Source organism: Chaetodon trifascialis, chromosome 5 (genome assembly GCF_039877785.1).
Source record: "Chaetodon trifascialis isolate fChaTrf1 chromosome 5, fChaTrf1.hap1, whole genome shotgun sequence".
Lineage (NCBI taxonomy): Eukaryota > Metazoa > Chordata > Actinopteri > Chaetodontiformes > Chaetodontidae > Chaetodon > Chaetodon trifascialis.
The window spans coordinates 16,822,357-16,847,704 of record NC_092060.1 but is presented as its reverse complement, the minus strand read 5'-3'; the positions used below and the strand labels follow the sequence as shown (position 1 = coordinate 16,847,704).

At 43.3% G+C, this 25,348-nt stretch overlaps 2 protein-coding genes across 12 annotated transcripts in view; both read right to left on the bottom strand.

The window, feature by feature from the left end:
* Positions 1-11,937, bottom strand: part of LOC139331599 (protocadherin beta-16-like) — a 236,821-nt gene extending 224,884 nt beyond the window's left edge. The window contains exon 1 of the mRNA XM_070963188.1: positions 9,390-11,937. Within this exon, the coding sequence (XP_070819289.1) occupies positions 9,390-11,792 (2,403 nt within the window). The 5' untranslated portion in view covers positions 11,793-11,937. The remainder of the gene's footprint in view (positions 1-9,389) is intronic.
* The window catches only part of LOC139331585 (protocadherin gamma-C5-like), a 296,020-nt gene extending 270,750 nt beyond the window's left edge, over positions 1-25,270 (bottom strand). For 2 of the 11 annotated variants that reach the window (XM_070963151.1, XM_070963174.1), the window contains exon 1: positions 22,886-25,270. In XM_070963151.1, the coding sequence (XP_070819252.1) occupies positions 22,886-25,270 (2,385 nt within the window). Of the gene's footprint in view, positions 1-930; positions 3,417-4,474; positions 7,260-13,679; positions 16,256-18,720; positions 21,356-22,885 lie in introns of those variants that run through there. The other 9 variants (XM_070963140.1, XM_070963165.1, XM_070963153.1 and 6 more) reach the window with 8 other exon arrangements.
* Between the last annotated feature and the right edge of the window lie 78 nt (positions 25,271-25,348).

Below are 25,348 nucleotides of genomic sequence, written 5' to 3'. Positions count from 1 at the left end.
CTGGCTTTTATCAGGTGTATACACGGTCCTGTACATCACAACAAGGGTTGCTGCTACAATTCACCAGATAGATGTCAACATTTCACGACTGCTAAGATCTGAAACCACTACGAAAACAGAACGGAGAGATGGATGGCATCAAAAAGGAAGGTAGTGCGAAAGCAGATCATAATTTTTTAACAAATTACTTGCACTCTGTAGGCCATTTATACCGCATTGTACTGAAATGTGTGTTGACATATTTTATCCAGCTCATTTACGTATGTTGTTGGTCAAAAACCATCAAACGACACAATGCAATCTACATACTCACTGAAATTGCTAGGGTGAGATTGAGATTCTGATGAGGGATTTGTATTGATAATCAAGGCATTAATAAGGTTATAAGGTTTCCATTTATACAGATCTTGGACTGTGTTGTCAGTGGTAACATGCCTAACTTGAAAAACTAGCAAATAAGAGAAACACAAACAATAATTTAGAAGCATTTGATGTAAATATGTGCCTATCGTCAGCTTCTTTGAATGTATAACTTAAAGGGAAGAATCTCGGGTTTTTCATTGTAAGCATGACCATGGACAGCGACATGTCAAAAAGACTGCATTACACAGTTCCGTCAACTAGTTACAAGTAAATCATCATATTGTATTTTCCATACTTGGTGTATTACAGTTGTTGAGGCTCATCATATGGCACTCAGGATATGCGCCCTGGTCGTAAATCAGAGCGCGAACCATAACACAGATTATTACTCTGTATGGAAAATGTGACACGTGTTAGTCAATATGTGTACTACGATTGCAACGTAATGGACCATGCGGACGTATGTGATATACATGAGATTTGTGCATTACAATCAAGGGGAAAATGTAGCACCTGGACTAAAGAAAAGTGAAAAGAGTACCGATAAAGTTTCTGTGGAATTCTTACTTGGGGAGAAGTGTCAGTGTCGCCAAACGCCTCAAGAAAGTCTGTCGGACTTTTCCTCAGAGTCTGGTCAGCAGGCAGTGTGTTGTCATTGTAAGATGAAACAAACTTAAAGTCACTGGTTCGAGATCCTGTTGTCAGGTAGGCGTCATAATTGTAAGTGCTGCGTAAAGTTCCTGTGCCGTCAACATCTGCGTAATTTGGAGGCAGATACGCGCTCGGGATGGCGACTGCTCCATCAAACAACAGTCTGGGCTTTCTCCTGCGACAAAACCTCACACCCAGGATGATGATGATGAAGGTCAGAAAAAAGGTGGACACTGACACCAGAGCGATGATCAGATAAGAGGTCAGTTTGGAATTCTTCTCATCATAAGAAATGTCCTTCAGTTCTGGCACCTCAGCCAAGTTATCAGAAATAAGTAAATACATGGAGCACGTGGCAGACAGAGAGGGCTGTCCGTTATCTTTCACTGACACAATCAGGTTCTGTTTCATGCTGTCAGATTCAGAAATGTCCCGCTGTGTCCTGATCTCTCCGCTGTGGACACCGATAGTGAAAAGTCCCGGATCAGTGGATTTGACTATCTGATAGGACAGCCAGGCGTTCTGGCCGGAGTCCGCGTCCACCGCGATCACTTTGGACACCAGAGAGCCTCCGTGTGCAGCTTTGGGGACCAGCTCGGTCATGAACGAGTTGCCCTCCGGGGCGGGGTACAGGATCTGAGGAGAGTTGTCATTCATATCCGATATGAACACACTGACGGTCACGTTGCTGCTCAGAGGAGGAGAACCGTTGTCTCTGGCCATCACGTGCACTTTAAAACTCCTCAGCTGTTCATAATCAAACGACCTCACAGCGTGGATCACCCCCGTGTCTCCGTTCACAGACACATAGGAGGACACCGGGGCACCGCCCACCTCACCAGCTAACAGAGAATAAATCACTGTCCCGTTCTGTCTCCAGTCGGGGTCTCGAGCAGTAACGGAACATAAAGTGGAGCCAGGTTTGTTGTTTTCACTCACATATGCGCTGTACGACTGCTCCTCAAACACAGGTGGGTTGTCGTTGATGTCTGCTACAGATAACTGAACACTTTTAGAGGAGGACAGAGGTGGAGAGCCCTCGTCAGTGGCAGTGATTGTAATGTTGTAATCAGACACGAGTTCACGGTCCAGTTGTCCTGTGCTCACCAGAGAATAATAGCTTTTAATAGACGGAATTAACTTAAAAGGAACGCCTTGCTGAATGGAGCAACGGACCTGCCCATTCGTCTCTGAGTCTCTGTCCTGCACGTTAATGATGCCCACCTCTGTACCAGGTGACACGTTCTCAGGTATAGGATTCATCAAGGATTTCAAATATATCACTGGAGCATTGTCATTTACATCAGTGACATCAATCATTACTTTGGAATCAGATGAAAGCCCATAACCATCTTTGGCATCAATGCGCATTTCATATTTTGAATTGCTCTCAAAATCAAGTGGCCCGATGACTTTTATTTCTCCAGTTTTACTGTTCAGGGAGAAAACCTTCTTTGCTCTTTCTGAAATGCGGCTAAAATCATAGGTCACCTCCCCGTTGACTCCCTCGTCTGCATCACTGGCACTTACTGTGACGACTACAGTATCAAGGGCAGAGTTTTCAGGCAGACTGGCTTTGTAAAGGGCTTGCTCAAACACTGGGGCGTTATCATTAGCATCCAGCACAGTCACGTGTATATTGGCAGTTCCTGATCTTTGTGGATTACCACCATCAACAGCAGTCAGCACGAAATTTAAGTCGTGTTCTTTTTCACGGTCGAGCTCTTTGTCTAACACCAACTCGACGTTCTTAGATCCATCAGTATCGTCTCGAACAGATAAAACAAAATGTTCATTCTTTTGCAAACTGTATTGTTTGACTGTATTCTGTCCCATGTCAGCGTCGTGCGCTTCGTTAACACGATATCGAGCTCCTTTATCGGCGGATTCACTTATTTCAAGCCTTATTGTATCCTTCGGGAAAACGGGTGAATTGTCGTTCACATCCTGGATGAGCAGTGAAATGCGGTGCAGCTCCAAAGGGCTCTCCAGGACTAATTCAAATTTCAGCATACATGAAACCTTTTCCCCGCACAGCTCCTCTCGGTCAATCTTTTCTCTGATGACAAAATTCCCCGTTTTAACATCAATATCGCAGTAGTGCTGATAGCTTTCCTCGGTATCAATACGAGCTTTACGAGTGAACAATTTCCCCACATCCAGGCCGAGATCCTTTGCAATATTTCCAACAATGGATCCAGGTCTCATCTCCTCCGGAGCAGAATAGCTCAGGTCTGCAGCGGTGATGTGGAGAACGACAGCAAAGACGCAGATGAAACTCACCAAATAATGCCGTTTGAGGTCCATTGTTTTTAGCCCAAAAGAAGACACTGATACGGATATTTTCATTGTTGACGATACACTTAAAACTGAATGGGGGAAAAAAGAAGATACGCCGCTCCCGCAACAACGGCAGCTCTGGCGTTCAGGCTACAATGACTCCTTTTGCAGAGGGTGGAGAAATGAACCTCTTCATATCTGCAAGTACGCAGCGACGCCGTGAGTTTATTTGGAAAATTACAAATAACTGCTGGTATAAAATTCCCCAGCTGCTCCCATAATCAAGTCCGTGATGCTGTACATCAATGTTTAGACACAAAAAGAACACATGTTCATGCGATGTTTTGGGTTCGTTTAACAGGGAACTTCACAGGCAACACAATTCAGCACCATGGACAGCGTTTGAATGGCGAGCAAGAGACCAAAGGATTCGACTAAATTTGGTTGAAAATTAAAATGAATCCACATATCTCTAGGCGTGACGTTTAAACGGCATTTAAACGACCGCACTTCAATATGTACGAGATCCTCAGTACACAATGGAATGTCCTCAATGCTACGTTTGTACTTCAGTAAGCTGGAAGTACAGAAGCCTCTTCACCTGCAAATAATTAAAACAAAGCATACTACCCAGGCATTTTCATGAATTCCAAAAGGATATGATGCAGAAATTGGGAATAAACAATATTAACTGATAACCAAGCACTGAACGAAAAGTATCAAAGTCACGACAAATTGAAATCTGACCCACGAAGTTACTGAAGAATTTAAGCGTTGTTGAGTATCCTGAAAAGCGCTATATAAGGTTAACGTATTTTTATTAACATATCAGGGGGACACAGAATAGTGGCTTTTGGCATGGTTATCACGTCAGAAATATGGAGACTTGTGCCAAAAAACAAGTTGCAAAAAAAAGGACTGCTCGTGGCTTAAATGGGGAAAATGCATTTTGACAAATTTACTTGAAAGCATCCTTGAAGCTCATGGCCGTATTCTTGGAAAGTCACAATCAGCGTTCAATCTTACATACAATTTGTATGTGGTCTGCCTCTGGATACTCATCAGGGTGACCAAACACATTTGGATGTCGGACACAAATGACTGGTGTGCAAGTTAAACATCCCAACAAGCCAATCAAAATGCACCACGAGAGGAGTAGACTACTTTGAAATGAGCCTACCTCTACAGAAGCATCCAAGTCTTCAAAGGGATCAGCGAAGTCTGTGGGATCTTTCCTCAAAGTCTGGTCAGCAGGCAGTGTGTTGTCATTGTAAGAGGAAACAAACTTAAAGTCACTGGTTCGAGATCCTGTTGTCAGGTAGGCGTCATAATTGTAAGTGCTGCGTAAAGTTCCTGTGCCGTCAACATCTGCGTAATTAGGAGGCAGATACGCGCTCGGGATGGCGACTGCTCCATCAAACAACAGTCTGGGCTTTCTCCTGCGACAAAACCTCACACCCAGGATGATGATGATGAAGGTCAGAAAAAAGGTGGACACTGACACCAGAGCGATGATCAGATAAGAGGTCAGTTTGGAATTCTTCTCATCATAAGAAATGTCCTTCAGTTCTGGCACCTCAGCCAAGTTATCAGAAATAAGTAAATACATGGAGCACGTGGCAGACAGAGAGGGCTGTCCGTTATCTTTCACTGACACGATCAGGTTCTGTTTCATGCTGTCAGATTCAGAAATGTCCCGCTGTGTCCTGATCTCTCCGCTGTGGACACCAATAGTGAAAAGTCCAGGATCAGTGGATTTGACTATCTGATAGGACAGCCAGGCGTTCTGGCCGGAGTCCGCGTCCACCGCGATCACTTTGGACACCAGAGAGCCTCCGTGTGCAGCTTTGGGGACCAGCTCGGTCATGAACGAGTTGCCCTCCGGGGCGGGGTACAGGATCTGAGGAGAGTTGTCATTCACATCCGACATGAACACACTGACGGTCACGTTGCTGCTCAAAGGAGGAGAACCGTTGTCTCTGGCCATCACGTGCACTTTAAAACTCCTCAGCTGTTCATAATCAAACGACCTCACAGCGTGGATCACCCCCGTGTCTCCGTTCACAGACACATAGGAGGACACCGGGGCACCGCCCACCTCACCAGCTAACAGAGAATAAATCACTGTCCCGTTCTGTCTCCAGTCGGGGTCTCGAGCACTAACGGAACATAAAGTGGAGCCAGGTTTGTTGTTTTCACTCACATATGCGCTGTACGACTGCTCCTCAAACACAGGTGGGTTGTCGTTGATGTCTGCTACAGATAACTGAACACTTTTAGAGGAGGACAGAGGTGGAGAGCCCTCGTCAGTGGCAGTGATTGTAATGTTGTAATCAGACACTAGTTCACGGTCCAGTTGTCCTGTGCTCACCAGAGAATAATAGTTTTTAATAGACGGAACCAACTTAAAAGGAACGTTTTGCTGAATGAAGCAGCGCACCTGTCCATTAATTTTAGAGTCTCTGTCCTGCACGTTAATGATGCCCACCTCTGTACCAGGTGACACATTCTCGGGTATGGGGTTATTAAGAGATTTTAAACTGATTACGGGTGGATTGTCATTAACATCGGAGATTTCGATTATCACTTTGGAATCTGAAGTAAGGCCGTAACCATCTTTGGCGTCTACCCGCATTTCGTACAGGGATTCTTTCTCGAAATCCAACGGCCCTATTACTTTAATTTCTCCTGTGGTTTGATTTAAAGCAAATACTTTTCTTCCCGTTTCCGAAATACGACTTAATTCATAAGTCACCTCTCCATTTAGACCTTCATCTGCATCACTTGCAGCCACTGTCACCACAATAGTATCGGGAGGAGAGTTTTCAGGCAGACTGGCTTCATAAACAGTCTGACTAAACACTGGGGCGTTATCATTAGCATCCAGGATAGTCACATGCACAGTTGCAGTGCCTGTTCTTTGAGGGCTACCTCCATCTAGTGCAGTCAGCAATAATTTCAATTCCTGCTGTTCCTCGCGGTCTAATTCTTTGTTCAGCACTAGCTCTGCAAATTTACCCCCATCAGATTTTGACTGAGTCTTCAACACGAAATAATCGTTCGTCTGTAATGCATAGCTTTGAACTGCGTTTTGCCCAATATCTATATCGTGTGCCTCCAAAACACGGAAGCGAGATCCTTTAACAGCTAATTCACTGACTTCTATCTTAATTTCATCTTTAGTGAAAACAGGCGGATTGTCGTTGATATCGTGTATTTGAAGTGAAATGCGGTGCAACTCAAGCGGTCCCTCTAAGATCAGCTCAAATTTCAGGATACAAGATGCCTTTTCCCCGCAAAGCGCTTCTCTGTCAATTCTTTCAGCTACAATCAAATCTCCAGTGTTAAGGTTTATGTCACAATACCGTTCACGGTTCGGCTCGCTGTCAATGCGGGCCTTTCGAGCAGATAATTTCCACACGTTCAACCCGAGGTCCTTTGCGATATTTCCTATAACCGATCCGGGTTTCATTTCCTCTGGAACAGAATAGCTCACATCTCCGTTACCGATGTGAAGCAGATGAAGAAAGAAACCAAAGCTGCAAAGCAGGCCTGCAGCTGAATATCCATTTTGGGCCATCCTGGGTAAATATTGGGACACAGCTCAAAAACGTTCGTGTTGTTTATTCCAGTGCGAAAATCTCTACTGTCCAGTTTAACATAATCACAAATCAGTTGGACATGCAAAAGGTGAGTCTAAAAAGAACGACTGTCCGTGGCGTATCCAAGGGTAGAATTTGACAAAGAGAAGATCAAGCCTCGCCAGTGCTGGACGTGTCTTTCCTCTGCTGGTGAACAGCGACACTATGAGTTCAATTTCATCTTTGCACGTCAAAGCTCAACACTGAATGCTTCCACTGTAACTGTTCCGGCGTTTGTTTCATTATATTGTGGCGCAAATCCACGAGCAAAAGAGAACAAGTCATCAATATTTAATCAATGAATAGTTATTTCAGAGTTGAATTATGGACAGTAAACACACCATTTCTATATACAAAACATGACACATTATCAAACAGCCAAGCCCAACTTTAAAGGCCACGCTAGTAAACCAACCGCATTCGCAAGAAAAGAGACAATTTGTGGCCGACTTGCGAATCAACTGTCTTCAATCTATCCCAAACCATCTTCTGCGGATACAGAAGAAATATGTAACTTCAGACCGGTGTGACTTTATTCACTGAGCACTGAGAATTTGATTAAATCAAAGTTTTGGAAAGATAACCAGAAACAGTAATCTTGGAGTGGTGTAAGATATGTAAAAGAATAAGGTTGTACACTGACGTCTTAAATTAAAAAGAAATCACACACAAAGCCAATATTATACAATGCTCTGCGTTAAGTGCCTTTGACAGTATAAATATTTACCAGAGAGCTAAAACGGAGGGAAAAAATAATAATCTTGATGAAGTGTGCTGTTATGAAAAATGGGAGCCACCATGCTCAGAAGAGTGCACTTCCATATTAGTACACATAATATTTACATGAGAAGGACACTAGCTGACTTCTCAAAAATGAACTCCTTCATAATAAAGTAGCATTGCATGAAATCAGGCTTGAAAGCCCTACTGCACTGGACATAAGAGCATCATTCATACATCCAAGGCAAGGTTATGTTGACACAGAGGAGGAAGCAACAGGTCTTAATTGCACGAGTCAATGAGGTTCTACTTTGTAAACTACTTTAAAGGCAGTACCACAGAATGCTGCCTAAACAGGGATCTGATCTTAAAACACATCAGTGTGTTCTGACAATCCAGCGACTGTTAACTGGTGGGAATCCTGAGCAGCATCTGCTCTGTGGAGAAGATCACAGACTCCTAGAAAATTAGTTAGCAGGTTGGTTGGATTTTCAATATCTGGTCTGGTTGGCCTGTCATGTATGGTTAATGTGTTTATGTTGATTTTATTCGTGAGATTTCTTTTCTACATAATACATGTCTCAGTTGTTCATTTGCTGAAAACATGATTTTACTGAATTACATACTTTACATTGCTAAATTGTAAAGCAATATTTTTTGGCGAATCAGTCTGTAGTTAAAGTGGCCTTCTCCCCTTGTTTGTTCTATCGAGTTGACTATGACTCTGTGGAAAACAGGATTCATCGATGCATCATGACAGGAGTTCACAGAAATGAAAAAAGTGCAAAATCTATCCAAGGCCACCTTGCATGTGTCTGTTGGTGAGACCATGTCACCTGTCAGCACAACACAGCAAAATTTACTTGTTAGAGCTAAGGCAAAAGGCTGAAAAAGACTTAATTTTCAGTCATGGTGAGATGGCTTTGTTGAAGGATATCATAATCAGAAAATTATATCAGAATAACCAACCTTTCTCCAACACCACACAGATCACTGCAAAATTATAACATTCAATATCAAGGCTTTTCAATGTTTTTATCAACAAATTTTTAAATGTTTTCATATTATCATTAGTAGTAGAAGTAGCTGGATAAATAGGATTATTATTATTTCTAACTACCATTACACTGTATTGCTATGTAAAAGGATGGCACTTTTGGTCAGACATATTGTTTAGAGAATCAGAATATGGGTGCTTGTAACACCTCACCAACAGGACAACATACTGACTGTATACATTCACCATACACAATACACACATATACAATGCAACCCATATAACCTCATCTGGGAAATACTAAGACCTAAGGCCAAACAAAATCTGAAATGTGTATCGAAGAGACATTCCTTCCATCTGTGAACACACAGGTGAATATTTTTATATGATGCGCAACCCTGTCAGCAAAGGAAGAGAAAAAATTCTTAAGCTGAAATGTTGTGAAATTATGTTTTAAATCCAACTCACCAAAGACATCAGAAAAATTTGTTGGCCAAATGCATATTGACAAATCTATTTTCAAGGATCCCTGAAGTTCACGGCCGTATTCTTGCAAAGTCACAATCAACATTGAGTCTTACATACAATTTGTATGTGTCCTGCCTCTGGAGACTCATCAGGGTGACCAAATACATTTGGATGTCGGACACAAATGACTGGTGTGCAAGTTAAACATCCCAACAAGCCAATCAAAATGCATCACATGAGACGAGTAGACTACTTTGAAATGAGCCTACCTCTAGGGAAGCACCCAAGTCTTCAAAGGGATCAGCGAAGTCTGTCGGACTTTTCCTCAGAGTCTGGTCAGCAGGCAGTGTGTTGTCATTGTAAGAGGAAACAAACTTAAAATCACTGGTTCGAGATCCTGTTGTCAGGTAGGCGTCATAATTGTAAGTGCTGCGTAAAGTTCCTGTGCCGTCAACATCTGCGTAATTAGGAGGCAGATACGCGCTCGGGATGGCGACTGCTCCATCAAACAACAGTCTGGGCTTTCTCCTGCGACAAAACCTCACACCCAGGATGATGATGATGAAGGTCAGAAAAAAGGTGGACACTGACACCAGAGCGATGATCAGATAAGAGGTCAGTTTGGAATTCTTCTCATCATAAGAAATGTCCTTCAGTTCTGGCACCTCAGCCAAGTTATCAGAAATAAGTAAATACATGGAGCACGTGGCAGACAGAGAGGGCTGTCCGTTATCTTTCACTGACACAATCAGGTTCTGTTTCATGCTGTCAGATTCAGAAATGTCCCGCTGTGTCCTGATCTCTCCGCTGTGGACACCGATAGTGAAAAGTCCAGGATCAGTGGATTTGACTATCTGATAGGACAGCCAGGCGTTCTGGCCGGAGTCCGCGTCCACCGCGATCACTTTGGACACCAGAGAGCCTCCGTGTGCAGCTTTGGGGACCAGCTCGGTCATGAACGAGTTGCCCTCCGGGGCGGGGTACAGGATCTGAGGAGAGTTGTCGTTCACATCCGATATCAACACACTGACGCTCACGTTGCTGCTCAGAGGAGGAGAACCGTTGTCTCTGGCCATCACGTGCACTTTAAAACTCCTCAGCTGTTCATAATCAAACGACCTCACAGCGTGGATCACCCCCGTGTCTCCGTTCACAGACACATAGGAGGACACCGGGGCACCGCCCACCTCACCAGCTAACAGAGAATAAATCACTGTCCCGTTCTGTCTCCAGTCGGGGTCTCGAGCACTAACGGAACATAAAGTGGAGCCAGGTTTGTTGTTTTCGCTCACATATGCGCTGTACGACTGCTCCTCAAACACAGGTGGGTTGTCGTTGATGTCTGCTACAGATAACTGAACACTTTTAGAGGAGGACAGAGGTGGAGAGCCCTCGTCAGTGGCAGTGATTGTAATGTTGTAATCAGACACTAGTTCGCGGTCCAGTTGTCCTGTGCTCACCAGAGAATAATAGTTTTTAATAGACGGAACCAACTTAAAAGGGACGTTTTGCTGAATGGAGCAGCGAACTCTTCCGTTACTCTCAGAGTCTCTGTCCTGCACGTTAATGATGCCCACCTCTGTACCAGGTGACACGTTCTCAGGTATGGGATTGGACAGAGATTTCAGATATATCTCTGGAGCATTATCATTTACATCAGTAATATCTATTATTACTTTGGCGTACGATGTTAGTCCTAAACCATCTTTAGCTTGAACCCTCATTTCAAAAGAACTACTTTCTTCAAAGTCAATCACACCACTGACTCTAATTTCTCCTGTTTTGGGATCAATAGAGAAAACATTCACATCGTCATCAGATACGTGGCCGAAGTGATATGTCACATCTCCATTCACTCCTTCATCTGCGTCTGTAGCACTAACAGTAATCACTGTGCTCTCTGGAGGAGAGTTTTCAGGCAGACTGGCTTTATAAACGGCCTGGCTGAACACTGGGGCGTTATCATTAGCATCCAGCACAGTGACGTGTATGACGACTGTACCTGATCTCTGAGGAGAGCCACCATCCAAAGCTGTGAGGAGCAAATTCAGCTCTTTTTGTTTCTCTCGATCAAGTTTATTTTCAAGTACAAGATCAACCTTGTTGCTGTCAACAGATAAAATGAAATGATCATTTTTTTGAAGGCTGTACCTTTGAACTGCATTTTGACCGATATCTGCGTCATGGGCCTCCTCGATTGGAAATCGGCTTCCCTTTTCAGCTAACTCACTTATTTCCATGTCAATCAAATTTTCTCTGAATTGCGGCGAGTTGTCGTTAATATCTTGGACATGAAGGCTGACACGGTGAAGCTCCAGAGGATTTTCTAACACCAGATCTACTTTCACGACACATGAGGGTTTCTTGCCACAAAGGCTTTCTCTATCCATTCGCTCTGATGCGATCAAATCTCCTGTATTCACGTTAATGTCACAGTACCTTTTCCGAGTTCCCTCAAAATCAACACGGGCCTGTCGAGGAGAAAACCTTCTGTGATCAAGACCGAGATCTTTGGCTACATTTCCAATAACAGAGTCGCGTTTCATCTCCTCTGGAACAGAATAGCTCAGATCTCCATTAACGAGGTGCAGCATTACAAAGAAGGAAGCGAAATAGAGGACTGAACAAAACGTTGAAAATCCTTTGTCTCCCATCATGCCAAAAAAACGCATCTTCCGCTTGCAAAATTTACTGTCCAGAGCAGGATAATAAATATATCCCAAAAGAGTCAATCATCAAACACTCAGCCCCAGTGAACACAAACATACGATCAGGGATTTAAGCGATTCTCTCGGGAAAAAAATGCAACTGATACACATTCAGCAGTCGTGGGTGGAGTGGTGTGTGTTCAGTTTCTGCCGGTCAACAGCGACGCCATCAGTCGCATTTGGTCTTCACAGTCTTATGCTGTGAAAAAGCCTTCACGAAGTAAAAATCACCTTCGGGTGACATTCAGTCAAATATAATCTGTGCCCGGTGTTGAAAAGAAAAAACCCTACAATGCAGTGGATAATACACAGAGAAAATGAACAAAATCAGATTAAACATGCTATTTCCTTATGTCCTCAATGTCCTACCATGTAGACAACTTAGAAATGTCCCAACTATAGTTCAGCAATTGCGTGGACAGGACAACAGAGATGCAAGTTTCAGCACCACGGACAGTGGTGGAAGAAACACACATCATTTGGTAAAGAGTATGAGTGTTACTACGTAAAAGGAAAAATAATACTTAAAAAAAATCCATTACTAGTCAAACATTTAAGATTTTATTCAAGTAAAAGTATAGAAGCATTATCAGAAAAACATACTTAAGATATCAAACTAAAAATAGTCTTTCTGCAGAAAAATTACGCCTTGAATGATTTTCTGTATGACATCATCAGATCGTTAACACTGATTCGTCCATATGCAAGCGGCATTTTAATGTTGAAGTTGGACAATGTTTGACTTTGAATACTTTGAATTGTTTTGTATTAAGTCTTGTAGTTGACTTCAGGGGGATTGGCCCCCTGCTACGGCTTACAGATACATCTGAGAGGGCACAACACTGTTCATAGGAAAGTAGACATAATGTTTTCAGACAAGTTTGTATTTTTCTCTTTATTTTTTTTTTTAATTGATTTTTGTTAAATGTTGAACAATTTTATCTCATTGAGCCTTGAACAGTTATCTAAATAAAACCCTCAGTGCAGTTTTTAGAGAACGTCGCTTTGTCTGAAATGCAAACAACTCACAGACAAATGTGAGACGGAGACTCAACAAGGTGCTGCGTTTTTGCAATTAATTGAAAGCTAAAATGATTATTTACCAGTGTTTAAATCTTAAACAATGTTGTGTATTTCACAATCTTACCATATGTTCTCAAGGTGTCAATCTGAATAGAGAGTACTCACTATAGCTATCAGATATACGTCATAGAGTAAAAAGTACATTTCCCTCTGAAATGTAAAGGTGTAAATGCAAAGTAGCAGAAAGTGAAATTACTTATGTCCCTCAAAGTTAAGTACAGTGCTTGAACAAACTGAATTAGGTACTGTCAGCCATGCTCCATGCAAAAATTCAGTAGCTCACGGGTGAATAATGGATTGATTTATGGCACTAAACAGCTATGTTAACACAAAAGGTGCTTGCGTGTGAAATTGTTCACTTCAAACAAACGCCATTGACCCATTGTTTTTGTTTTGTTTTGTTTTTTTCTCTGCGTTGGAGGGGTGGGTGTTCACAACTGAAGCACAACTGAGCTCACTGACAGGATTGTTTCAGCACCATGGAAAGACACATTGAAATCTGGAAGGAAGGCTGTCACTGAGACACCAAGATGTTGCATGTCACGTTGATCTACTATACCGTCCTGAGTGTTCGGACAATGAATGAATGCGAGAAATGGTGTTTAAAAACCCGTGTGAGACTTAACAACATTAGCTACGCTAAAAGCCTGAATCACAGACAGCACTTATGAATATCTGACACAAGGGATTAGTGTATAAGTTAAAAACTACACAAGCCAACCAAAATGCATCACAGGGGACGAGCAGACTACGTTGAAATGCTCCTACCTCTACGGAAGAATCCAAGTCTCCAAAAGCATCTGAAAAGTCTGTGGGATCTTTCCTCAGAGTCTGGTCAGCAGGCAGTGTGTTGTCATTGTAAGAGGAAACAAACTTAAAGTCACTGGTTCGAGATCCTGTTGTCAGGTAGGCGTCATAATTGTAAGTGCTGCGTAAAGTTCCTGTGCCGTCAACATCTGCGTAATTAGGAGGCAGATACGCGCTCGGGATGGCGACTGCTCCATCAAACAACAGTCTGGGCTTTCTCCTGCGACAAAACCTCACACCCAGGATGATGATGATGAAGGTCAGAAAAAAGGTGGACACTGACACCAGAGCGATGATCAGATAAGAGGTCAGTTTGGAATTCTTCTCATCATAAGAAATGTCCTTCAGTTCTGGCACCTCAGCCAAGTTATCAGATATAAGTAAATACATGGAGCACGTGGCAGACAGAGAGGGCTGTCCGTTATCTTTCACTGACACGATCAGGTTCTGTTTCATGCTGTCAGATTCAGAAATGTCCCGCTGTGTCCTGATCTCTCCGCTGTGGACACCGATAGTGAAAAGTCCAGGATCAGTGGATTTGACTATCTGATAGGACAGCCAGGCGTTCTGGCCGGAGTCCGCGTCCACCGCGATCACTTTGGACACCAGAGAGCCTCCGTGTGCAGCTTTGGGGACCAGCTCGGTCATGAACGAGTTGCCCTCCGGGGCGGGGTACAGGATCTGAGGAGAGTTGTCATTCACATCCGACATGAACACACTGACGGTCACGTTGCTGCTCAGAGGAGGAGAACCGTTGTCTCTGGCCATCACGTGCACTTTAAAACTCCTCAGCTGTTCATAATCAAACGACCTCACAGCGTGGATCACCCCCGTGTCTCCGTTCACAGACACATAGGAGGACACCGGGGCACCGCCCACCTCACCAGCTAACAGAGAATAAATCACTGTCCCGTTCTGTCTCCAGTCGGGGTCTCGAGCACTAACGGAACATAAAGTGGAGCCAGGTTTGTTGTTTTCACTCACATATGCGCTGTACGACTGCTCCTCAAACACAGGTGGGTTGTCGTTGATGTCTGCTACAGATAACTGAACACTTTTAGAGGAGGACAGAGGTGGGGAGCCCTCGTCAGTGGCAGTGATTGTAATGTTGTAATCAGACACTAGTTCACGGTCCAGTTGTCCTGTGCTCACCAGAGAATAATAGTTTTTAATAGACGGAACCAACTTAAAAGGAACGCCTTGCTGAATGGAGCAACGCACCTGTCCGTTACTCTCTGAATCTCGATCCTGCACGTTAATGATGCCCACCTCTGTACCAGGTGACACGTTCTCAGGTATAGGATTTATCAAGGATTTCAAATATATCACTGGAGCATTGTCATTTACATCAGTGACATCAATCATTACTTTGGAATCAGATGAAAGTCCATAACCATCTTTGGCATCAATGCGCATTTCATATTTTGAATTGCTCTCGAAATCAAGTGGCCCGATGACTTTTATTTCTCCAGTTTTACTGTTCAGGGAGAAAACCTTCTTTGCTCTTTCTGAAATGCGGCTAAAATCATAGGTCACCTCCCCGTTGACTCCCTCGTCTGCATCACTGGCACTTACTGTGACGACTACAGTATCAAGGGCAGAGTTTTCAGGCAGACTGGCTTTGTAAAGGGCTTGCTCAAACACTGGGGCGTTATCATTAGCATCCAGCACAGTCACGTGTATATTGGCAGTTCCTGATCTTTGTGGATTACCACCATCAACAGCAGTCAGCACGAAATTTAAGTCGTGTTCTTTTTCACGGTCGAGCTCTTTGTCTAACACCAACTCGACGTTCTTAGATCCATCAGTATCGTCTCGAACAGATAAAACAAAGTGTTCATTCTTTTGCAAACTGTATTGTTTAACTGAATTCTGTCCGATGTCAGCGTCGTGCGCTTCGTTAACACGGTATCGAGCTCCTTTAATCGCCGACTCGCTTATTTCCAGTTTTACTGTATCCTTTGGGAAAACGGGTGAATTGTCGTTCACATCCTGGATGAGCAGTGAAATGCGGTGCAGCTCCAAAGGGCTCTCCAGGACTAATTCAAATTTCAGCATACATGAAACCTTTTCCCCGCACAGCTCCTCTCGGTCAATCTTTTCTCTGATGACAAAATTCCCCGTTTTAACATCAATATCGCAGTAGTGCTGATAGCTTTCCTCGGTATCAATACGAGCTTTACGAGTGAACAATTTCCCTACATCCAGGCCGAGATCCTTTGCAATATTTCCAACAATGGATCCAGGTCTCATCTCCTCCGGAGCAGAATAGCTCAGGTCTGCAGCAGTGATGTGGACGAATAAAGCAAAAGCGTACACAAATCTCAGCAACGATTTCCCCTTGTGGTCCATTGTTTTTCCAGAAAAATGACACGGACACGCAAAAGTTCCCAGTGCCTGATAAAATGAAAACGTAATGGAAGAATTACGGTAGGCCGCGCCTTCATCAATGGCAGCTCTGGTTTAATGCTACAATTGCCTCTTTTGCAGTGGGTGGAGAAAAGAACTTCCTGTATCTGCAGGTGAGCAGCGACGCCCTGAGTTTATTTGGAATATTACAAACAAAACATGACTGGAATAAAATGCGCCTGATGCTCCCTGAATAATACTGCAATGGCATCATCCAATGTTAAGACACAAAGGGAAAATATTTTCATGTGATGTTTAGGGTTTGCTTGACAGGCGCATTAACAGATAACATCATTCAGCACCATGGACAGCGTTTGAACGGCGGGTAAGACCGCAAGATTTCTCTCTAATATTCTTAAAGGGAGTAATATGACGGACTGATCACTGAACACAAACGGAGCTATGATCTTATATTCCAAACGACAAAGAATATAGTACAACTTTTAGAAACTGAAAATGGCAAACACTTGTTCCATGTTTAAACATCACGAGGACGACAACACACTTGCGTCTGATTTTCACCGTAATGTAATGCAGACTAGGGGTCTACTTTATTGTACTGGGAATTATTTGGTGGCAAAAAAAAATAAATACAACTATGACATCCAACAGGCATATGTGGCAGTTAGGAATGTCTGAGGGCCAAATCAGTAAAATCAGTAATCTGCATATTTATTGAACAAACAAGTCAATTTTTCATCACTTATGAAAACTGAAAACATGATCCAAGGCGACAATGGCCATCACATTTACAACAGTCGCTTGAAATGCAATTAAATGTATGGTTTGTTTGTTTGTTTGCTTGCTTGCTTGCTTGCTTGCTTCAGCACATGTTTAGTCAGCTTGTGATTCCCTGAAGAATTATACAAAGTCAAACTTTAATGCTATTTTTGACCTTTGACGGGATGAAAGGAACAAGAATGTCACGTTTAAAGAGAACGATCAACGCAATGGACAGATTACGGTCACAGACCCGTCCAGGAACTTAAGTACGATCAATTATTATACTTCATTTTATCATTATTGTTTCTATTTTTCTTCTTTATTAATTTGAGTAGTTATTCGGTTGTGTAATCCAGGTTCACAGACAGTGAACAACACGGGAGTACCTTAGCCAATCAGAACACAGGTACGCAGCACAGTCGGCTTATTTTATTTTATTTTATTTTATTTTTTTTAATTAATTTATTCTAAATCAAAGATGGCGAAGACATGACCCGCCCTACTCCGACTCTGACTGGATAGTAGTCATTGCCATCGTTTTTTCGGTTGGTTAGGTTGAGGAATTAAGTGTAAGATTGGTTAGGGTTAGGTGAGTATATCAGGGTAAGCCAATGAGAGGCAGAGGAGAGCGGGTCATTCCTTGGTCATCCTGGGAAAATAAAGCTCATGATAGACAGGTGGAACAGCATACGCTGGCCTGACGCTGGGAGACACCGTAAGGAGAGGACCTGTTGCTGGACGGTGGAATGCAGCTCAGATAACACAATGAAAACGAAATATAAAGTCGTCAAATCACAGGGTAAAAGCCTGTACTTTGTTGTAAGCTCGTAGGTGTGTTTGTGTCCTCTCTCTGAAACGTGCAGAGTAACAGAGAAGAACTTCCAAATCGATTGGAAAAAGACGCTACCTCATTCATTCTTCTTCAGACGCATTTCCAGTGCTGGTGAATGGACTGGGTCCTAGCCATCAGTCATTCAACTGAATGGAGTATTCATATTATTGATATGACGTGTTATTGTGCCTTGATTACGGTGATTCTCTTGTTGCTGATACAGTGACTAGAAAAGCATTGCAAGGCTAAAGGCAGTTGTAAAGTGATCATGTTGAATCAGGCATTGTCTTAATATTGTCATGTTATCAACTTGGATCCAAACATGAAGAAATGTAAAAGGAAGGTGCACACTTTCTCACAGAAAAGTAGTCGAAAAGACCTTACTGGTTCAAAACGAAAGAGAGACTGTTAACAGAAATATTTTGTTTCTGAAGTGAAGTTGATATCTTTGTGGACGTCAACAACATGCTGAACTTGGGTCTATTTTGTTTTGTTTTGTTATTGCTAAAGGCTTTCCCTCTCCTCTTTGAATCTGGTATCATCTCATTCTGATCCAGTTTAACTGTAATTTTTACAGACTAATTCTGAATTTACTGCAAAACCTGTACTACTACCAGGAGCTGTGTCCAACATTTGCAATAAATAGTGAGTCCTGAAAATTTGTTTGACTACAATTTATCACTGTACCTGCAAACCACACACTGGCCCATCCATTACCAAACTACATTCTCAACCTGTAGAAGAAAAAGGAGGCATGTGGGGATAGTGTTGGAAGGTCAAAATCAAGGTCAAAGTCAAAAGTTGTATACAACCATGTATGTGCCGTCCTCTGGATAGTCATCTGGTCAACCAAAAACATCAGCTGTGGATGAGTCCCACTTATAATATCACACAAATAGCAGCTGGTGGAAACCAACAACCTGAATTACGTATTAAGATCAAATTTTGAACCATAAACATGTATAAAGTTTATGCGTCTCAGACAAAAAGCTGCCAAAAATCATTTGAGAGCAGTGGGGAAATTTGATGGGGTCCTACCTCTACAGATGACTCTAATTCGTCGAACGGATCAGCAAAGTCAGTCGGACTTTTCCTCAGAGTCTGGTCAGCAGGCAGTGTGTTGTCATTGTAAGAGGAAACAAACTTAAAGTCACTGGTTCGAGATCCTGTTGTCAGGTAGGCATCATAATTGTAAGTGCTGCGTAAAGTTCCTGTGCCGTCAACATCTGCGTAATTAGGAGGCAGATACGCGCTCGGGATGGCGACTGCTCCATCAAACAACAGTCTGGGCTTTCTCCTGCGACAAAACCTCACACCCAGGATGATGATGATGAAGGTCAGAAAAAAGGTGGACACTGACACCAGAGCGATGATCAGATAAGAGGTCAGTTTGGAATTCTTCTCATCATAAGAAATGTCCTTCAGTTCTGGCACCTCAGCCAAGTTATCAGAAATAAGTAAATACATGGAGCACGTGGCAGACAGAGAGGGCTGTCCGTTATCTTTCACTGACACAATCAGGTTCTGTTTCATGCTGTCAGATTCAGAAATGTCCCGCTGTGTCCTGATCTCTCCGCTGTGGACACCGATAGTGAAAAGTCCAGGATCAGTGGATTTGACTATCTGATAGGACAGCCAGGCGTTCTGGCCGGAGTCCGCGTCCACCGCGATCACTTTGGACACCAGAGAGCCTCCGTGTGCAGCTTTGGGGACCAGCTCGGTCATGAACGAGTTGCCCTCCGGGGCGGGGTACAGGATCTGAGGAGAGTTGTCATTCATATCCGATATCAACACACTGACGGTCACGTTGCTGCTCAGAGGAGGAGAACCGTTGTCTCTGGCCATCACGTGCACTTTAAAACTCCTCAGCTGTTCATAATCAAACGACCTCACAGCGTGGATCACCCCCGTGTCTCCGTTCACAGACACATAGGAGGACACCGGGGCACCGCCCACCTCACCAGCTAACAGAGAATAAATCACTGTCCCGTTCTGTCTCCAGTCGGGGTCTCGAGCACTAACGGAACATAAAGTGGAGCCAGGTTTGTTGTTTTCACTCACATATGCGCTGTACGACTGCTCCTCAAACACAGGTGGGTTGTCGTTGATGTCTGCTACAGATAACTGAACACTTTTAGAGGAGGACAGAGGTGGAGAGCCTTCGTCAGTGGCAGTGATTGTAATGTTGTAATCAGACACGAGTTCGCGGTCCAGTTGTCCTGTGCTCACCAGAGAATAATAGTTTTTAATAGACGGAACCAACTTAAAAGGGACGCTTTGCTGAATGGAGCAGCGAACTCTTCCGTTACTCTCAGAGTCTCTGTCCTGCGCGTTAATGATGCCCACCTCTGTACCAGGTGACACGTTCTCAGGTATGGGATTGGACAGTGATTTCAGATATATCTCTGGAGCATTGTCATTTACATCAGTAACATCGATTATTACTTTGGCGTACGATGTTAGTCCTAAACCATCTTTGGCTTTAACCCTCATTTCAAAAGAACTACTTTCTTCAAAGTCAATCAAACCACTGACTCTAATTTCTCCCGTTTTGGGATCAATAGAGAAAATATTTACATGTTCATCAGATATGTGGCCGAAGTGATATGTCACATCTCCATTCACTCCTTCATCTGCGTCTGTAGCACTAACAGTAATCACTGTGCTCTCTGGAGGAGAGTTTTCAGGCAGACTGGCTTTATAAACGGCCTGGCTGAACACTGGGGCGTTATCATTAGCATCCAGCACAGTGACGTGTATGACGACTGTACCTGATCTCTGAGGAGAGCCACCATCCAAAGCTGTGAGAAGCAAATTCAGCTCTTTTTGTTTCTCTCGGTCAAGCTTATTCTCCAGCACGAGCTCAACTTTGCTGCTGTCAACAGCGAGAATAAAGTTGTCATTTTTTTGAAGGCTGTACCTTTCAACTGCATTTTGACCGATATCTGCGTCATGGGCCTCCTCGATAGAGAAGCGGTTACCTTTCTCTGCGGACTCACTGATTTCCATTTCAATCAAATTATCGTTGAATTGAGGCGAGTTGTCATTTACATCTTGAATATGAAGACTGAGTCGATGAAGCTCCAAAGGATTTTCTAACACCAGATCTACTTTTAAAACACACGAGGGTTTCTTGCCACAAAGGCTTTCTCGGTCAATTCTCTCCGATGTGATCAAATCTCCGCTGCTCAGATTAATGTCACAGTAACGCTTACGAGTCCCCTCAAAATCAACACGGGCCTTTCGGGAAGACAAGGTCCTCAGATCAAGTGCGAGATCTTTGGCGATATTTCCAATGACAGACTCGCGTTTCATCTCCTCTGGAACAGAATAGCTCAGGTCTCCATTAACGAGGTGCAGCGTTACAAGAAAGGAAGCGAAGCAGAAGATCGGACGAAGCGCTGAAAGTCCTTTGTCTCCCATCCTGACACAAAAGCCTCCCCAGCTCCTATAGTTAATACCTTTCAGTGCAACAAAATAAGAGCTATCAAAAAAAAAAAAAAAAACTCAATAATCCAACGTTTGACGGCACTGTACACAAGAAATACGGTCGGAAATGTAATCGCTTCTCTGGAAAATCTGCAACTGATATCTATGTTGTAGTCTCGTAGTGGGTGGAGTGCTGAGTGCCTATTGTCTGTCAGGCAACAGCGACACCATGAGTCCTTTTTTAATCTTCACACTGCTGTGAAATAAAATATTCGTCACAAAGTCCAAAACCTCATTGAGATAAAAGTCACGATCAAATTAACAGTAGAACGACATTAAAATCTTTACTTTCCTTCGACACACACACACGCACACACGCACACACGCACACACGCACACACGCACACACGCACACACACACACACACACACACACACACACACACACACACACACACACACACACACACACACACACTTCATTGCAACTGGCTCAGCAATGGAGATATTATGTGTTTTCCACCGAGTACTGAGCTCAATGAGATTTAGTTTGAAATATAATGTCAATATATCGTTAAGTTCCTACATTATTCCAAAACTTGATATATATTTACAGGAAGTTAAGTACACAAACCCTACTGTTTAAGTCTCCGAGGGAGATGGTCAGAAAATGAATGAATGAATGAATGAATAAAATGGGATCAACACGGCAACGTTCACTAACACTGTATGATAATGTTGCAAACTGAACATGACTGGTCCATTATAAGAAACCGAGCAAAGGGGATCACGCAAATTACATCCAACTTAAGTTTTCAGTGCACACACATTCAACTTTTACAGTTATAAATATCGTCAAGGAAATGCAATTCACATGGCTGAGGAGAAAAAATGTATCTCCAGTTGTGATCCTGCCTGCGGACCCGAGGAGTGTTTCAGCACCATGGACAGATACTTTTCGGTTTGACAGAGTTCATGGCACAAATATATTGGTCTCTCGTCCATTGTACGTTGCTCATCGAATTAGATTTACAGACATTTTCGGGAAAATAAATACTGACTTATTCTAAACTCTCGGCCACCCGCTTGAAAATGTGAAAGTAAAGACTCATGAGACAGTGCAAGACGCTTGAATCATACTGTATATAGCTTCACTCTTATATACACTTTGCTTAGAAAAAAAAAACCCAAAATTTAGCGCAACTACAAATTTCTCTATGACGCCAAGAGTTCATTTTCGCCAAATATCAAGCTGACGCACTCATTCCGTGTCAAATTATTTTGCTTTTTTAAAAGTGTGGATAAGTCCCACTTAGAATATCACACAAAAAGCGGTTGAGTGAAACCAACAAGTTGAATTACATAATAAGATCAAATTTTGTCCAGGAATCATATATAAAATGTATGCTACTGAGATAAAACAATGAATAAATTCATCAAACGAGCAGTGACACTTACGTGTGGATGTGAACTATCGCAAAAAGGCTTCAGAAACAGACACAAAGTGGGGATAACCATGGATTTGAAAGACAGATATCAAAAATATTTGTTTACTAACGGAATTTAGAGTGAAAGCAGCGACAAGAGCGACATAAGTTTCCCACCATAACGCAAACAGTTTACATCAACAGCAAAAAAAAAAATCTCTTTAAATTTTGGAAGATAAAACCAGGGGCAGGGGCAAACAGATGAAAAAAAAAATCCATGAATTAAAGGATTATATGAAACAGCCAAAATTCCTTGCAGAAAAGCGGTGAACGTTGAAGGGGTCCTACCTCTACAGATGACTCCAAATCGTCGAACGGATCAGCGAAGTCTGTCGGATCCTTCCTCAGAGTCTGGTCAGCAGGCAGTGTGTTGTCATTGTAAGAAGAAACAAACTTAAAGTCACTGGTTCGAGATCCTGTTGTCAGGTAGGCGTCATAATTGTAAGTGCTGCGTAAAGTTCCTGTGCCGTCAACATCTGCGTAATTAGGAGGCAGATACGCGCTCGGGATGGCGACTGCTCCATCAAACAACAGTCTGGGCTTTCTCCTGTGACAAAACCTCACACCCAGGATGATGATGATGAAGGTCAGAAAAAAGGTGGACACTGACACCAGAGCGATGATCAGATAAGAGGTCAGTTTGGAATTCTTCTCATCATAAGAAATGTCCTTCAGTTCTGGCACCTCAGCCAAGTTATCAGAAATAAGTAAATACATGGAGCACGTGGCAGACAGAGAGGGCTGTCCGTTATCTTTCACTGACACAATCAGGTTCTGTTTCATGCTGTCAGATTCAGAAATGTCCCGCTGTGTCCTGATCTCTCCGCTGTGGACACCGATAGTGAAAAGTCCAGGATCAGTGGATTTGACTATCTGATAGGACAGCCAGGCGTTCTGGCCGGAGTCCGCGTCCACCGCGATCACTTTGGACACCAGAGAGCCTCCGTGTGCAGCTTTGGGGACCAGCTCGGTCATGAACGAGTTGCCCTCCGGGGCGGGGTACAGGATCTGAGGAGAGTTGTCATTCACATCCGATATCAACACACTGACGGTCACGTTGCTGCTCAGAGGAGGAGAACCGTTGTCTCTGGCCATCACGTGCACTTTAAAACTCCTCAGCTGTTCATAATCAAACGACCTCACAGCGTGGATCACCCCCGTGTCTCCGTTCACAGACACATAGGAGGACACCGGGGCACCGCCCACCTCACCAGCTAACAGAGAATAAATCACTGTCCCGTTCTGTCTCCAGTCGGGGTCTCGAGCACTAACGGAACATAAAGTGGAGCCAGGTTTGTTGTTTTCACTCACATATGCGCTGTACGACTGCTCCTCAAACACAGGTGGGTTGTCGTTGATGTCTGCTACAGATAACTGAACACTTTTAGAGGAGGACAGAGGTGGAGAGCCCTCGTCAGTGGCAGTGATTGTAATGTTGTAATCAGACACGAGTTCGCGGTCCAGTTGTCCTGTGCTCACCAGAGAATAATAGTTTTTAATAGACGGAACCAACTTAAAAGGGACGTTTTGCTGAATGAAGCAGCGAACTCTTCCGTTACTCTCAGAGTCTCTGTCCTGCGCGTTAATGATGCCCACCTCTGTACCAGGTGACACGTTCTCAGGTATGGGATTGGACAGAGATTTCAGATATATGACTGGAGCATTGTCATTTACATCAGTAACATCTATTATTACTTTGGCATACGATGTTAGTCCTAAACCATCTTTAGCTTCAACTCTCATTTCAAAAGAACTACTTTCTTCAAAGTCAATCACGCCACTGACTCTAATTTCTCCTGTTTTGGGATCAATAGAGAAAACATACACATCGTCATCAGATATGTGGCCAAAGTCATACGTCACATCTCCATTCACTCCTTCATCTGCGTCTGTAGCACTAACAGTAATCACTGTGCTCTCTGGAGGAGAGTTTTCAGGCAGACTGGCTTTATAAACGGCCTGGCTGAACACTGGGGCGTTATCATTAGCATCCAGCACAGTGACGTGTATGACGACTGTACCTGATCTCTGAGGAGAGCCACCATCCAAAGCTGTGAGAAGCAAATTCAGCTCTTTTTGTTTCTCTCGGTCAAGTTTATTCTCCAACACGAGCTCAACCTTGTTGCTGTCAACAGCGAGAATAAAGTTGTCATTTTTTTGAAGGTTGTACCTCTGAACTGCATTTTGACCGATATCTGCGTCATGGGCCTCCTCGATAGAGAAGCGGTTACCTTTCTCTGCGGACTCACTGATTTCCATTTCAATCAAATTCTTTTTGAATTTTGGCGAGTTGTCATTTACATCTTGAATATGAAGACTGAGTCGATGAAGCTCCAAAGGATTTTCCAACACCAGATCTACTTTCACAACACACGAGGGTTTCTTGCCACAAAGGCTTTCTCGGTCAATTCTCTCCGATGTGATCAAATCTCCGCTGCTCAGATTAATGTCACAGTAACGCTTACGAGTCCCCTCAAAATCAACACGGGCCTTTCGGGAAGACAAGGTCCTCAGATCAAGACCGAGATCTTTGGCTATATTTCCAATGACAGACTCGCGTTTCATCTCCTCTGGAACAGAATAGCTCAGGTCTCCATTAACGAGGTGCAGCGTTACAAGAAAGGAAGCGAAGCAGAAGATCGGACGAAGCGCTGAAAGTCCTTTGTCTTCCATCCTTTGAAAAACACGTCTACGGCTCGTACAAATTACTGTCAAGAACAAAAATAATGTAATCCCAAAACAGAGTCAATT